Source organism: Erpetoichthys calabaricus, chromosome 4 (genome assembly GCF_900747795.2).
Source record: "Erpetoichthys calabaricus chromosome 4, fErpCal1.3, whole genome shotgun sequence".
Taxonomy (NCBI): domain Eukaryota; kingdom Metazoa; phylum Chordata; class Cladistia; order Polypteriformes; family Polypteridae; genus Erpetoichthys; species Erpetoichthys calabaricus.
In genome coordinates this window covers 247674681-247691162 of record NC_041397.2, presented here as the reverse complement: position 1 = coordinate 247691162, position 16482 = coordinate 247674681, and the positions used below count along the sequence as shown (strand labels likewise).

Genomic DNA, 16482 nt, shown 5'->3' with positions numbered 1-16482 from the left:
GGGACACCCTTGCTGCGAGGCAGCAGTGCAACCTCCACGCCGGCGTGCCCCCACATGATTAATACATGCTTTAATGCATTTCACCATGAAAATTATATCAAGTATTTATCTTGGCATTCTAAATGTTCAGAGAGCATGAATATCATGTGAATGGATTCTGTGCGGCGATCGCTGCCGGTGCCTCCTCAGTGCAGAGGAAGTCAGTTTAAGAAGCTCAGGGAACACTTAACACAAAGCATTTAATGTGCTCTATATAACTTATGACAGGGTTTGAGAAAATCTAGTAAATTAAATGTTCATTTTACAATGAAGTTTAGTTTACGATGTTCTACTTTAATGACAAAGTACGAGAATAAAGTCAACATGTCATCACAATATTACACAGTACCCAGGTACATTACACTGTATTGAAAACAAATAAAACAAGTACAACTTGGCTTGCAGTATTATCCAGTAGTATAGAAACAGTATTTACACATCTGACCTTTTAAAACTAAAGCATATCCAGGCGACAGACACGACTCCATTTTTTCGGCTCTCTGTCCATTTTCACTGCACAGCATACCTATGCTACCGCCCACTATTTGGTGGTGTAGCAGTGAAAAAGAGCCCTAGTGCAACAAATGTGTTTAGCGGTGTAGCAGTGAAAAAGGTCCCCACTTGAACAGTTTCCCGCTGCGCCACGGCAATTTAAACCGGTGTTGCGGTATAAGAAAAGTCCATATCATAAAAAAAAATAAACGGTTTTTGGTATGAACCGGTATACCGCCCAGCACTAACCTCAACTATGAGAGACAAAATGAGAAAAAAATCCAGAAGATCACATTGTCTGATTTTTAAAGAATTTATTTGCAAATTATGGTGGAAAATAAGTATTTGGTCACCTACAAACAAGCAAGATTTCTGGCTCTCACAGACCTGTAACTTCTTCTGTAAGAGGCTCCTCTGTCCTCCACTCGTTACCTGTATTAATGGCACCTGTTTGAACTCGTTATCAATATAAAAGACACCTGTCCACAAACTCAAACAGTCACACTCCAAACTCCACTATGACCAAGACCAAAGAGCTATCAAAGGACACCAGAAACAAAATTGTAGACCTGCACCAGGCTGGGAAGACTGAATCTGCAATAGGTAAGCAGCTTGGTGTGAAGAAATCAACTGTGGGAGCAATTATTAGAAAATGGAAGACATACAAGACCACTGATAATCTCCCTCGATCTGGGGCTCCATGCAAGATCTCACCCCGTGGGGTCAAAATGATCACAAGAACGGTGAGCAAAAATCCCAGAACCACACAGGGGGACCTAGTGAATGACCTGCAGAGAGCTGGGACCAAAGTAACAAAGGCTACCATCAGTAACACACTACGCCGCCAGGGACTCAAATCCTGCAGTGCCAGACGTGTCCCCTTGCTTAAGCCAGTACATGTGCAGGCCCGTCTGAATTTTGCTAGAGAGCATTTGGATGATCCAGAAGAGGATTGGGAGAATGTCATATGGTCAGATGAAACCAAAATAGAACTTTTTGATAAAAACTCTACTCGTCGTGTTTGGAGAAGAAAGAATGCCGAGTTGCATCCAAAGAACACCATACCTACTGTAAAGCATGGGGGTGGAAACATCATGCTTTGGGGCTGTTTTTCTGCAAAGGGACCAGGACCACTGATCCGTGTAAAGGAAAGAATGAATGGGGCCATGTATCGTCAGATTTTGAGTGAAAACCTCATTCCACCAGCAAGGGCATTGAAGATGAAACATGGCTGGGTCTTTCAGCATGACAATGATCCTAAACACACTGCCCGGGTAACGAAGGAGTGGCTTCGTAAGAAGCATTTCAAGGTCCTGGAGTGGCCTAGCCAGTTTCCAGATCTCAACCCCATAGAAAATCTTTGGAGGGAGTTGAAAATCCGTTTTGCCCAGCGACAGCCCCAAAACATCACTGCTCTAGAGGAGATCTGCATGGAGGAATGGGCCAAAATACCAGCAACAGTGTGTGAAAACCTTGTGAAGATTTACAGAAAATGTTTGACCTCTGTCATTGCCAACAAAGGGTATACAACAAAGTATTGAGATGAACTTTTGTTATTGACCAAATACTTTTTTTCCACCATAATTTGCAAATAAATTCTTCAAAAATCAGACAATGTGATTTTTTTCTGGATTTTTTTTTTCTCGTTTTGTCTCTCATAGTTGAGGTATACCTATGATGAAAATTACAGGCCTCTCTCATCTTTTTAAGTGGGAGAACTTGCACAATTGGTGGCTGACTAAATATTTTTTTGCCCCAACTGTATGTGCCAGCTTGCTGGTACTTTACAGCATTTCATTGTGAAGTGGATTCGTTGTGACATGTCCATTTTTGCCTTTTACTCCACCTTATTTATTGGTCCAGAGCCTTGGATTTAGTTCACCAGCACAAAATTATGGCAATGTTTTCCTGTTTATGAAGTATGCTGCTTTTTCTAGAAATACCTGTTAATATTTTAGCAAAATTGCAGGTTTTTTTTTTTTTTTTTTTTTTTTTTACACATTTTGCATACTACTGGCTAACAGACGTGTGTATTATACAACACATGTAACGTAAAATATTTTTTCCCCCCATGGACATGTTTTAAATTGTTGGAAGTTGTACAGCATGGTAACCATCAGGTTCCATTGTTTCATAGACTTTGTTTTTTATATTTTCTTCATGATAACATGAAACTACATGAGTTAAGTAACATATAAAAATATCATTTTGGGTGGAGTATTCCTTTAAACATTTGTTACCAGAATACTGCCAGTGGTTCTAGAGAGACACTGTTAAGCCCAGCTTACACTTGGAATCATGTGTAAGCCATTTCTTACACGGGTGCAAAATCGCACAAGCCAGCTTCTTCCCCCTCTAATAAATACAGGCAGGACTGTCCCTGACCATTTTGGGGCCCTGTGCTTGATGTCATTCGTTATATACAGTACTCCATTACCACACTTTTGGAAATAAAACGTTCATCTTGAATTGTGTTCCCAAAGTAGCTTGTGTGGATGCTGGGGCCACTGTAAAAGTTTTTTTTTTTTTTTTAATACTGTTTCATGAATGTTTCTCTTAAACCAAACAATGATAATTAGACTCATGGAACAGTGAACATGAAAGTCTGCTTTTTTGTGTTTTCTGAACCTGTTCCTTGGAGAGTCGCAGTCAGGGCAGATGATGCTGCTGCAGTTGTGACCCATTGGGCTGGCTACTTTGAGCATCTGTTTAAAACTGAACCACTGGCTAGGGTGCTGGACATCTATAGGTCCACATTTCTTGAAGCTGGTCTTCCAATTAGCAGTGAACCACCCAGTCTCACTGAGATTGCTTAGGTGATGAACCAGCTAAGGATAGGGAAGGAATCGGGGATCTGTGATATGTGGGGTGAGCTTGTTGTCCTTATTTTGAAAGGGAAGGGTGATCGCATAAATTGTGGCAACTACAGGGGAACAACACTATCGGTGCCAGGTAAGGTCCTTGCTACAGTCATCCTCAATAGGATCTGTGATTGCTTGCTCACCTACAGTGCATCCAGAAAGTATTCACAGCACATCACTTTTTCCACCTTTTGTTAGGTTACAGCCTTATTCCAAAATGGATTAAATTCATTTTTTTCCTCAGAATTCTGCACACAACACCCCATAATGATAACGTGAAAAAAGTTTACTTGAGGTTTTTGCAAATTTATTAAAAATAAAAAAACTGAGAAATCACATGTACGCAAGTATTCACAGCCTTTGCTCAATACTTTGTCGATGCACCTTTGGCAGCAATTACAGCCTCAAGTCTTGTTGAATATGATGCTACAAGCTTAGCACACCTATCCTTGGCCAGTTTCGCCCATTCCTCTTTGCAGCACCTCTCAAGCTCCATCAGGTTGGATGGGAAGCGTCGGTGCACAGCCATTTTAAGATCTCTCCAGAGATGTTCAATCGGATTCGAGTCTTGGCTCTGGGTGGGCCACTCAAGGACATTCACAGAGTTGTCCTGAAGCCACTCCTTTGATATCTTGGCTGTGTACTTAGGGTCATTGTCCTGCTGAAAGATGAACCGTCGCCCCAGTCTGAGGTCAAGAGCGCTCTGGAGCAGGTTTTCATCCAGGATGTCTCTGTACATTGCTGCAGTCATCTTTCCCTTTATCCTGACTAGTCTCCCAGTTCCTGCCGCTGACAAACATCCCCACAGCATGATGCTGCCACCACCATGCTTCACTGTAGGGATGTTGCCTGGTTTCCTCCAAATGTGACGCCTGGCATTCACACCAAAGAGTTCAATCTTTGTCTCATCAGACCAGAGAATTTTCTTTCTCATGGTCTGAGAGTCCTTCAGGTGCCTTTTGGCAAACTCCAGGCGGGCTGCCATGTGCCTTTTACTAAGGAGTGGCTTCCGTCTGGCCACTCTACCATACAGGCCTGATTGGTGGATTGCTGCAAAGATGGTTGTCCTTCTGGAAGGTTCTGCTCTCTCCACAGAGGACCTCTGGAGCTCTGACAGAGTGACCATTGGGTTCTTGGTCACCTCCCTGACTAAGGCCCTTCTCCTCCGATCACTCAGTTTAGATGGCCGGCCAACTCTAGGAAGAGTCCTGGTGGTTTCGAACTTCTTCCACTTAACGGATGATGGAGGCCACTGTGCTCATTGGGACCTTCAAAGCAGCAGAAATTTTTCTGTAACCTTCCCCAGATATGTACCTCGAGACAATCCTGTCTCGGAGGTCTACAGACAATTCCTTTGACTTCATGCTTGGTTTGTGCTCTGACATGAACTGTCAACTGTGGGACCTTATATAGACAGGTGTGTGCCTTTCCAAATCATGTCCAATCAACTGAATTTACCACAGGTGGACTCCAATTAAGCTGCAGAAACATCTCAAGGATGATCATGGGAAACAGGATGCACCTGAGCTCAATTTCGAGCTTCATGGCAAAGGCTGTGAATACTTATGTGTACATGTGCTTTCTCAATTTTTTTTATTTTTAATAAATTTGCAAAAATCTCAAACTTTTTTCACGTTGTCATTATGGGGTGTTGTGTGTAGAATTCTGAGGGAAAAAAATGAATTTAATCCATTTTGGAATAAGGCTGTAACATAACAAAATGTGGAAAAAGTGATGCACTGTGAATACTTTCCGGATGCACTGTACCAGCGACCAAAGCAGTCTGGTTTTATAACTAGGAAGTCCACCATCGACCCGATGCCTGGCACTATGGGTCTCATCGAGCGCTAATGTGAATATCAGCAGGGTTACTTTGGAGCTGTTGTCAATTTTCATAAAGCATTCGACTCAGTTGATCAAGCTGCCCTGATCTCCCTGAAGTTGCTGGATATCATAGGCGGCCTGTACACTGATATTGTATGTAGAGAGGAAGAAGAACATCCGCATTTTTGCCAGTTGATTCTTGGGTTCATCAGGGTTGTGTTCTTGCTCCTACTCTGTTCAGTGCTTGCTTGGATTGGGTGTTGGGCAGGGTCTTGGGGTCCAGCAGCTGTGGGGCATCTGTTGGTGAAGAGGGATTCACTGATTTTGACTTTGCTGACAATGCTGTGATCTTCGCAGAGTCAAAGGAGGCTCTGATTGGGGCTCTCAAGAGACTAAGCGAGGAGTCTGAGTATCTGGGCTGGTGAGTATCCTGGATAAAAACCTAGATCCAGGCCTTCAATAACTTCTTGGGCACAGCCATCAGCAGTGTGTCTGTCTGCAGAGAAAATGTAGACTGATCTGAGAGTTTTACTTATCTTGGCAGTGAGAGTCATGTCTCTGGTGACTCTTCCTGTGAAGTCAGTAGACTGATTGGGAGAGCATTGTTGGCGGTTTTCATGAGGTCGATGGAAAGGGGTGTGTGACGCTTCTGATATATTTGCAAAAGGATGAATGTCCAAGTCTTTAGAGTCCTAGTGCTTCCTGATTAGCTATATGGTTATGAGACATGGACGCTATCCAGTGACCTGAGATGAAGACTGCACTCCTTCAGTACTGTGGCTCTTCAGAGAATCCTTGGCTCTACTGGTTTGACTTTCTGTCGAATGAGCCGTTGCTCATGGAGTCCTGAATGAGGTACGTTACCTGTTTGTGAGGGAGTATCAGTTACGGCACTACGGCCATGTGGGTGCAATTCCCTGAAGGTGATCTGGCTCACAGGATCCTCATTGTTGTGGACTAGAGTGGCTGGACCAGGCCTGGCTGGACCACGTAACACCTGGCTGCAGCAGGTAGATGGTCTTTTCCAGGAGGTTGGACTGGGCCACGTGTCTGCCTGGGGGGTTTGGGTGTGGTTGCCAACCTAGATCCCGAGCTGTTTCGTTATGTTGTAGGTGCGGCAACGTGCTATTCCAGTGCATACTCCTCGACCCGACCTGATAATGTAGAGATATATGTTGTCATAGTACAGTACTACACAAATTTGGGTTGACATCTGATATTTGTGCTTATGTCAAGTTACTATAGAGGTTTTTAAACAGTACCCAGATGGAGTAATGTAGGCGATAGTGAAAACAAGAATGGGCTATCTTATTAAATGTTCAGGATTAAATGCAATTCTCTGAAACTGTTAAATATTCTAAGACATTTTTCCAAGAGAACGCACAGTAGACAAGGAAGATTTGGATAATCAAACACTAAGTGATGTCCTTTTCAAATCCTTTGCTTCAGGTCTTGGCTTGTGGTTTTCTTAAGCTTCTTGAGGTTGTGAACTGATATGTAATTGTAGCTGAAGAAAAAGCCATTCTCCCTAGCTCTTTCTGTCTTGCTATAGCAAATATTTAAATATTTTTAAGTTGTTCTTAATTGTTCAAGCTTACATTAATTCTGATTGTTACCATGCATCAGTCAATAGCCTAATTTTTGTCTTATGTTAGTCTTCACTTTGTGTACTCCATTATCTTAGAAATGTAGACACAAAGTTAGTGTTCATGAGGTAAACAAGCTATGCCCTTTTATTTCCTTGTTGTCTTAGGTAAAACTTGCCTCTTGTTTTTCATTTTATTTCTTCATCAATTGAGGCTTCTGGTGAAACAAGGTCCATATGCATTGTCTTCAGTTTTCAGATTACTACAGCTGAAGATAATTAACTTTTTATTTTTGATGTTAAAATATCTGCCTACAAGGAATTGAATCCACACCTGACAAATCAAGACAGTAGAACATAATGATTTATAGAACAGGTCTCTATAGACATGGAAAAAATGGTGTGATTTGCAAAGTCTTAAATGCAGCTATAACTTGTAATGTAAATGCATTAATGGTACTTAATTAAAATAGATATTTACAAATAGATGTAAAGTGGAAGAGAGACACAGTACATTTTCCTGCCAAGTTGTTCCTACCCAGTATTTCAGGGTTGGTCCTACCATCTCCTCAAATCCATCCATTATCCAACCCTCTATATCCTGACTACAGGGTCACGGGGGTCTGCTGGAGCCAATACCAGCCAACACAGGGCGCATGACAGGAAACAAACCCCTGGCAGGACGCCAGCCCACCGCAGGGCACGTGTGCACGCCCACACACACACACACACACACGCACACCAAGCACACACTTGGGACAATTTTAGAATCGCCAATGCACCTACCCTGCATGTCTTTTGGACTATGGGAGGAAACCGGAGTACCCCGGAGGAAAACCACGCAGACACGGGGATAACATGCAAACTCCACGCAGGGAGGACCCGGGAAGCGAACCCGGGTCTCCTAACTGCGAGGCAGCAGCGCTACCCATTGCACCACCGTGCAGCTCTCTCCTCAAATCACTTAAAACTATTCAGTTAGCTCTAAAGCATGAGAAGTTTCTTTAACTCTCATTTTTTTACTGTTTGGACTCCAGGAGATCACTTGTAACAAGATAATAAAAAATGCAGTGTAATAATAAAGAGTTTGACATTTATGCAAGCACAGTATATAATATTGGGACTAAGTGGATCAAATATATCATATGAAAGTCACTTTTATAAAAGCACATTAAGTCAGTTCATTCCCATTAAATTCAGTGTATGCAAACTCTGCACTAACTCTGGGATATTTGTGAGAATAACTATCGATTTATATGTGGCAAAACAGAATGACAGTTTACAAGGCATGTTGGAGACTTGTTCAGGTCTTACACTATCATGTGAATTATTTAAAGCTACACCAGACAGTTCTGAGTTGTGTTACGCACAAGAAGGAACGTCAATATCTGAAGTGTTCAGATATTAATGAGAATTTTTTTTCAGATCCAGATTTAAGTGCTCTCATCATTAAAACTTCGGAAAAAAATTATGCCAAGCAAAGTAATTGTTTAGAAATAATTTATATACTCTATTTATGAGAAATTGTCATACCTTACTTATACTAAAGGTATACTGAAATTGTTTGCCCATGTTTAAGTTATTTTCCACTTTGACTCAATATCTAAGATTGAAACAACTTTATTTTGTAATTCATCTAGTTAGTCTTCTAAATCTTAATCATGCATTTTTTTCTCTTTTCATTACCCTTTATTTTCTAGGTGTTTTTTAATTAATGGATCAAGATTTTGCAGAGGGCCTCGAGGTGCATCCTACATCAGATGAGAAAAGCAGAGCTGTCGTTGAGGAGTCTGAAATGGCTACGGATCTTTCAAGTGGCCCTTTTGAAGAGCGAGGTCTGATCACTAGTGAATTTCTTACTCCAGTTGCTGAAGCACCTCCAGCAGATGAGGATGATGATGTTTTATTTGTTGAACCCCTTGCTAAAACCTCAGTCTCTGTTGCAGTACCTGGATCAACAACATCTTCAGCATCCACGGCTCCTGTCGATAATTTGAATCAGCCAGAGGTTGATAAGCTACAAACAGCTGTGAAAGATTTATCCCCTCCTTTGGACGCTCTTGCTGAGACTATCATCATTGATGATGAGGAAGATGCTGAATCTGGGACAATCTTGCCTGAAAAAAGTGTATCACCAGTATTAAATAAGGATAGTGGCATAGATCCATCTAAAGTGGAAAACACTAGTTCTTCCAGCAATAAGGATCTGGCTTCTAGTCATTCCCATATTGATACTCCTGTGACCCATAGCACTATCAGCACTGAGCCTGATTCAGAAATAAGAATTGCCAATGTTACAACACTTGATGATGATGATGATGATACCACTCTGAGGAACAGTACTCGGGAACCTGTTCAGCAATCACATTCAAATGAGGGGACTATGGATATGAATTTAATGATAACGAGTGTGACATCATTGCAGAGTAATAGCCTGGGCGAAGTGACTAATGGACCTCAGATCAGTAGTGCTTTCAGTCTGATTCCAGAGGTACAAACTGCTCCAGCAGCATCGAATTCTGATTCCAGCAGGCAGGGGACTCACTCTGGTGCAGGAACCTTTAACCCTGGAAGAATGAATGCTGCAGGAGAGGTGGTTCAGAATGGTGAACTGAGAAGTCATCAAAGGTCTGGTAAGCATTCAACGCAATTTGGCTAGCATTAAGTTTTTACAAATTTGATCCTTTCATTGATTGGCATTCATTTACGTGTAACTTTGTTTTTTTAACATTGTCTTGTAGAAGGTGTTTGTTTTTTTTTTGTTTTGTTTTTTTTTTTTTGTAAACTATAAAGCAGATTAGATGGAAATATGAAAGCAACGCAAAGTTGCATGGAAACAGTGTCAAAACAGTACAAGTTTTGTAAGCATGAGTAAATGGCTTAGAAAAAAAAATTTTCTAAGAGGTGTTAAAGACATTCTTGATTAAAAGTTAGCATTAAGTTATGTTGTAAACTTTATATAAATTTACTTCATAGGTAGAGGTGGGCGGTATGACCAAAATTATATATCACAGTATTTTTCTAAATTCTGCCGGTTTCACGGCATTAGACGGTATTTTTTTCCCCATGCATGAGTGGAATCACATTGCATGACAGATGCAGTCAAAATATAGAACCTTTTAATTGAACAAATTTTGCAAAAGCTTAAACTATGATTTTGACAACATATTTTCAACCATCCAAAGAGGCATTTAGACTTAGTAAAATATCCAGAGGTGTTTGTCAAAAGTTGGATTGCACTGAACACGTCTTAGAAAAGGAATAAATAGTAAATATTTTTTGTAAACCAACTACACTTTCTGTTAATGTTAACAATCTCTGTCCACTGACACGTTAAAGTGACTTTTTAAACAATTTTACCATCATTAAACTGCATAATATTTAAACTAATAAATAATAACAATAAAATACATAATAGTATTACTGATAGTTGCACCATTCAAGCCCAGGTGCATTACACAGTATTCACCAAATTAAAATAAAATAAAACAAGTGCAACTTGGTGATGACATCTTACCAACTGTACCATCATTTAGGCAAACTGCATTAATATGGACCTTGCTTCAAGCTAAGCTATATGCATAAATAATAAAACTGCAACTTGCATTTATAATGCTGTTTGTGGTATAGTCCTATGGAAGCGCATTAGGGCCACTGTGAAGAAAAAAATAAAATGGACACTGAAGAAAAAAACAAACTATATGTTGAGAATAAATTCGACATGTTGACTTTATTCTTGACATTTCCACTTTAATGTTGACGCTTATGTCAAGATTAAAGTCGACATTTCCACTTATTCTCATAGTTTATTTTATAATTAAAGTAGAATGTTGTAAACTAAACTTCATCCTAAAATCAATGTTTCATTTACTAGACTTTCTCAAACCCCGTCATAAGTTAATGCAGCACATCAAATACTTTGTGTTAAGTGTTCCCCGACCCAGTCGTTAATCACTACACTTCTTAAACTGACTTCCTCCGCACTAAGAGCAGGCGCCTGCAGCAATCACCGCACAGAATCCATTCACTTCGTGATATTCCTGCTCTCTACCAAAACCCCAGTTCCTATCTTTCATTTTTCTTTCTCCACATTACCAATCACCACACGATAAACGTCTTTGTGAAATTAAAACTAGTTATTAACTTAGCCGACGGAGTGTTCAGAACTTTAAAAATATCTTCGTTATACATGTTTAATTATGCCATCCATTCAGAGTTGCGCCCATCTCAGGATGAATACAAGCAAAACATACACTAGCAAGTACAAAAACAAGTACAACTTGGCTTGCAGTATTATCCAGTAGTATAGAAACAGTATTTACACATCTGACCTTTTAAAACTAAAGTATCTCCAGGCGACGGACGTGACTCCTTTTTTTCGGCAAAAGTTCTTCTGTTGTTCATGTTCAACTTTATCGTCGGCTTCAGTTTCGGAATGCTCTCTGTCTATTTTTCACATTTCACAGAACTTTAATTTATTTGCGCATTTATTTATTTATTTAATTTTGCCCGAAATAGTCCTCCATATACCTATGCTACCACTCACTATTTGGTGGTGTAGCAGTGAAAAAGAGCCCTAGTGCAACAAATCTGTGTTTAGCAGTGTAGCAGTGAAAAAGGTCCCCACTTGAACAGTTTCCCGCTGTGCCACGTTCCGAACGTCGTTTAGGCAATTTAAACCGGTGTTGCGGTATAAGAAAAATCCATATCATAAAAAAAATAAAAAACGGTTTTCGGTATGAACCGGTATACCGCCCAGCACTATTCATAGGTGCATGCAGAATGCAACAAAGGCATTTTATGATGCACAACCCTGGAAAATGTTTTGTTCTCAAATCTGTCAGTTATTATTGTACCAAGTTTACATTGTATATCCCATATCATTGCAAAGATATACTGTTTGGCACAAGGTACCCCCTTTTTGGAAACCTTGTGAGCCATTTTGGAAACATTTAGGTCTCTTGTACCGCAGTTGCAGTTAATTTTTATTTTAAAATACACATGCACACTTTATATATCACTCTGTACCACAGAGTCCCATTGGTTCATAATTTATGATAAGTTGGTCACTGTGTCTTTACATTTCTCTCTCTTGGATTTTCTCTGTGATAAAGACAGCTTGATACACATTGAGAAAGGTATGTGGTGGTCAGTTTAAATGCTTCCTTCAAAAGACCATGTGGTAGCACCAGCCAAGTGAAACTGATAATAAGCCAAGAGCCACCTATGGATGGAAGATACACTGCTGTTTAAGCTGTAATGTTTTACAACATTCACATTGTACTCTAATTCCTTATTTTTTGGGCGTATTATAAATAATACCTAATTAAATGTGTAACTTTACCATTCCCTATTCCTTCACTCTATCTAATTGCCTGAGATTACAGATGTAGAAGGGGAAGTGCTAAAATACCTGACTATATAGTTGGTAAGTGTATGGGATTTAAGAACGTTTTTAAGGTCTACACAAAAAAGAGAATATAAAGGGGGGAAAATAGTGTCACCATAGAATCCTTTAAGACAAACACTGCCTTAAATGCAAAGCTATGACATGTAGTACAAATGACCAATTATAGATAACCTAACATCATAAGAAAGATCTGAAAGTCAACTACCCAGTGGTAATGAGTCTTTCACTGTTGGTTGTGTAGTCATATATACAAGTCATGTAAACATTTTGAATATGCCCAATTAGAGGATAACCATTGGCATGTGGACTTCACATTCTTCAGAGATGTGGTTGGACTGCAGGGTCAAATAACAGTTATTGACATATTGGCTATATCAACAACTTAAAAAAAAAAAAAAAATGCAATTGGTCTAAAGCAAGCTTCGGTGCCAAGGCCAATAAACTTCTTTATCCTGGTGCTCAAACTCAGAATGAAGGAACAGACACTTGACAATGATTAATCCTTCGAATAAGTTCTGAACCTCTCATCCGACTCATTTTACTGACTACATTACCGGAGCCTGGTGCCTCATACAAGTGCTTCCCATTTTAAATGTGTAATATATATCCTTGAAAGTGGTATCATTCTTTAACCTCGTCACAACCTCGGTACAGGAAGACATTCTCACTCTGCAGAATAATATTCAGATTAAAGCCGGAACAGTGAGTGAGATGAAGGGGGAGTGGCTCTGCCTGACCTCTACCACATCAGGGGAACATTACTAGTTACAAGCTAACAAGGCAAAAATAATGCTGTTAATAGTTAACTAGTAAAACACTTCACTGTATTTAAGCTGTACCAAGGCTGATATATATGACACAACCAGGTTAAAGTCAGACATATACAAAGGCAAATGTTAAGCCACTGATCTTGCAAATAGAAACGTTGAACATGAAGAGTTTGAGAACTGAGTCTCTGCAGCAGATGTGATTAAAATCACATTCCACTTCCATCTAGGAAAACTGTCACATTTTACATTTTTTGCCAAGAGTAGTTTTTATTAATTACATTTTTTAATGTAGAACATATGAATTAAAAATATTACATGTTTATAAATGTTTTTTAAAAAGTTATGTTTTTGGAGGGTAGTGGGCTAACACCAATGTCTGGATAGATGTGGCCACAGATTTTCAGTTGCACTAGTCTGGAAAGAAGCCATGATCCTTGCCCCAGGCAATGAAAAGTTTCTACAGTAGGAGACAGGCAATGAACTGAAGAACACACCTGGAATCTAACAAACATACAGTAGATATCTATTTTTCAGGAATGACATTGGTATGCTGTATTACAATATGTATGTGCTGTCATGTGTATCAATAGTGGAACATTCTTTCCTTGCAAATTAACTTTTTCCCCTCCATATTTGCATTGTTGCCCCGTATACCCTAATTTAAGCCGCAAGAACAGGCTCTATATTTTGTAGAGCACAATGTTTTGACATTCTTTTATACAATTTGTAGAAAAATAGTTTTGACTTGAAAAGTTCTGAACTATCCATTAAATAGTCAAGCATAAATAAGAATTTTCTTTATGTGAATGCCGTATTTTTTTTTTTTGAAAGAAAGAAATCAATAATGTAAAATGAAATGCAAATATTGTGTCTTCAATCCCTGTAATCTGCATGTTAACAATTAAAAAAAAAAAAAAAAAAATGATAGATGAGAATGGGAAACAAGGGTTACTATAAAATATATGTAATTAACGATGGCACATTGAAAGAAAATGCAAATACCCAATGCAGTGTGAGTGCATGATGCTTTACTCCCAAATTCCCATTAAGGGTGTGTGATATTTTCAAAAGGTAACACAATATTTTCTGGAATTTTGTCAATAATGATGAGTAGATAATATTTTGCATCCTTCAAAAATGTGTTTGTAAAAACCTTATTCTATACCAGCTGTGGCTTGCTCTTTTTAATAGTACTAGCCAACCCGCGGCCGCTTTTTTAATGATTTTAAAGCACGTGGAGAAAATTAACATTTGAAAAATTGGTAATGTAATAAATCACCAAGGAAAGTAACATTTCATGTGCCTACCCCCAACTCGTCACCTGAGTCGTTTTCCTCTTTGCACAGTCCACATGCACGTGTGATTGTTTGCGGTTTTGGCTGCTTTTCTATATATAATCCACCAAGTCACCCGACCATGGTAGTACCGAGGGGAGGGGGTGTACAATGGGCAGGGACGTAATCAGTGTGAGCGTATGACCCGCTAGCCATGTTTTTGAAAGTTTGGCCCTGTGCCTTATTAACTCTTTTAGGGCGGATGTCGACTTTTGTCGACAGGAGGGGTTGAGGGCGAATGTCGACAAAAGTCGACAGAGGGATAGAGGGCGACAATCAGCTGTTAATGGCGACAAAACTCACTGTCACGTCGCAGGCATTCCCTCTGTGCTTGGAGGAATGCTAGACTCGTTGACTCGGCAACTAATCCTTGCGTGTGCGTGAGTTGCGAAATGTAAACAAAGGCAAGATGGCATCGACATGTCACAAGGGAGCGAAGCGAGTGCAGAAAAGAAAACACTCGGCAGACCATGTTTTGCGCATTATCGCGGAGTCGGACTCTGATTTTTCAGAATTGGATTTTATTGACAGCGATCAGGAGATCGAACAAGAGAGTGAGAAGCCGGCATCAGCTGATCGGACACCAGCAGATGCCACACCAGCTGATCCGCTGCCAGCTGAACAATTCGTGCAGCCGATGCATCTACGGCAAAGTTCGCGTGGGAGGAATACAGAGACATTGATCCGTGGGCTACCGGACTTCACAAGACGGCATGGCTTGCTGTTGGACACGACAGATCACCAGCTGCTGAACTACTTCAGGCTGCTCTCTCCTGATGCTGCTTTTCAGCTACTGTCAGATGAGACAAACAGGTAGGCAGAGAAATTTTTTGAATCGCGGGCTGCGCTTGCATCGCATTCTCATTTTTCAAAGTGGAAACCCACAACAAAAGACGAGATGAAGCGCGCTGTGGCATTACAAATAGAGATGGGACAGAACTGGTGATATAACTTCAGAGAGCATTGGTCCAAACGTGCTTTGTCCCCTGGTGGCTTTGGACAGGTTATGCCGCGTGATGATAGGTACATGCTGCTGCAAAGTTTTATTCAGAAAACTTGGTGGCAGTGGCATGGCACGATGGCAAACGGGTGACTTGTCTCTCTACAGTACACACTAACAATATATGTGAGAAAGTACAGCAACAGACAATTGAAAAGTAGGCACCAAAGCAACACATATTGTAAGCAGTGCAATGTGGCAATGACTGAAATTGGCTGCTTTGAGCGAGATCAGGCTTTGCAGGACTTTGCTGTGTAAAATGTATGTGAAATCATAGAGTATGCAGGCTCATACAACATGCAAGACAGTAACATTTGTCAAAAGTAAATATTTTTGGTTGATTTCAATTGCTTTGTGTTTTTTTTTTAAAAAAAGTTAGTTTTTGGAAAAATATTCAGCCCTGGGAGAAAAGAAACAAAAAAAATTTGCCCTAAAAGAGTTAATTGTCATCACAAAGGCAAATCTAACAGGAAATTGTCTTCGTGTTAAAGGATAAGGCAAATTATCCGCGACAAACAAACTGTTTTACACGGTGCATACCAACCCGCGGCGTAGTATACGCTGCATAATCACGCCGCTTTTTTAGTGTTTTTAAGCAGAGGGAAAAAAATGAACATTTGCAAAATTCGTAATACTGCTTTCAGTAAGTACAATGCACACTCGTTTAATTTGTCAGCCACTTTTTGCCAGCCGTCTTTTCTGGTTTGGGCTACTTTTACAGTGTTACCGGTTGTGCATATTAAATCTTGAAATCCTTCGAGTAACTAATTAACTAATACCCACCCACCCACCCAGCTTGTGTGAAAAAAATGCGCCCGTTCTTTCATCATTTTGTTGCAGCCTATCAAAGACTTGCTGATCATGTTTTTTAGACTCAATATACATTGGCTTTTCACTCAGCGCGAGGGCGCGCATTCATTTCGGATTATTACATCCTGCTAGACTAATCTGCTACACGGCTGCGTTTGAAAAAATGATTTATCCCGGATGAGTTTTACCGGCATTAATGATTAGGAATCTGGTTGGAACAAAACCCTGCATCCACAGGAGTTCACCAGGACCGAGTTTGGGAAACACTGCTGAACACAGACGAAACCGACTCAGGTGAGGAGTTGGGGCAGGCAAAGTGGTTGCAGCTATTGATTATTCAGTGTTGTTTGCCTGGGT

At 40.2% G+C, this 16482-nt stretch overlaps 1 protein-coding gene across 1 annotated transcript in view; it reads left to right on the top strand.

The window, feature by feature from the left end:
* The window catches only part of zmym2 (zinc finger, MYM-type 2), a 124398-nt gene that overhangs the window by 40032 nt on the left and 67884 nt on the right, over positions 1–16482 (top strand). Inside the window, exon 2 of the mRNA XM_028800564.2 lies at positions 8502–9434. Coding sequence (XP_028656397.1) covers positions 8516–9434 — 919 coding nt within the window. The 5' untranslated portion in view covers positions 8502–8515. The remainder of the gene's footprint in view (positions 1–8501; positions 9435–16482) is intronic.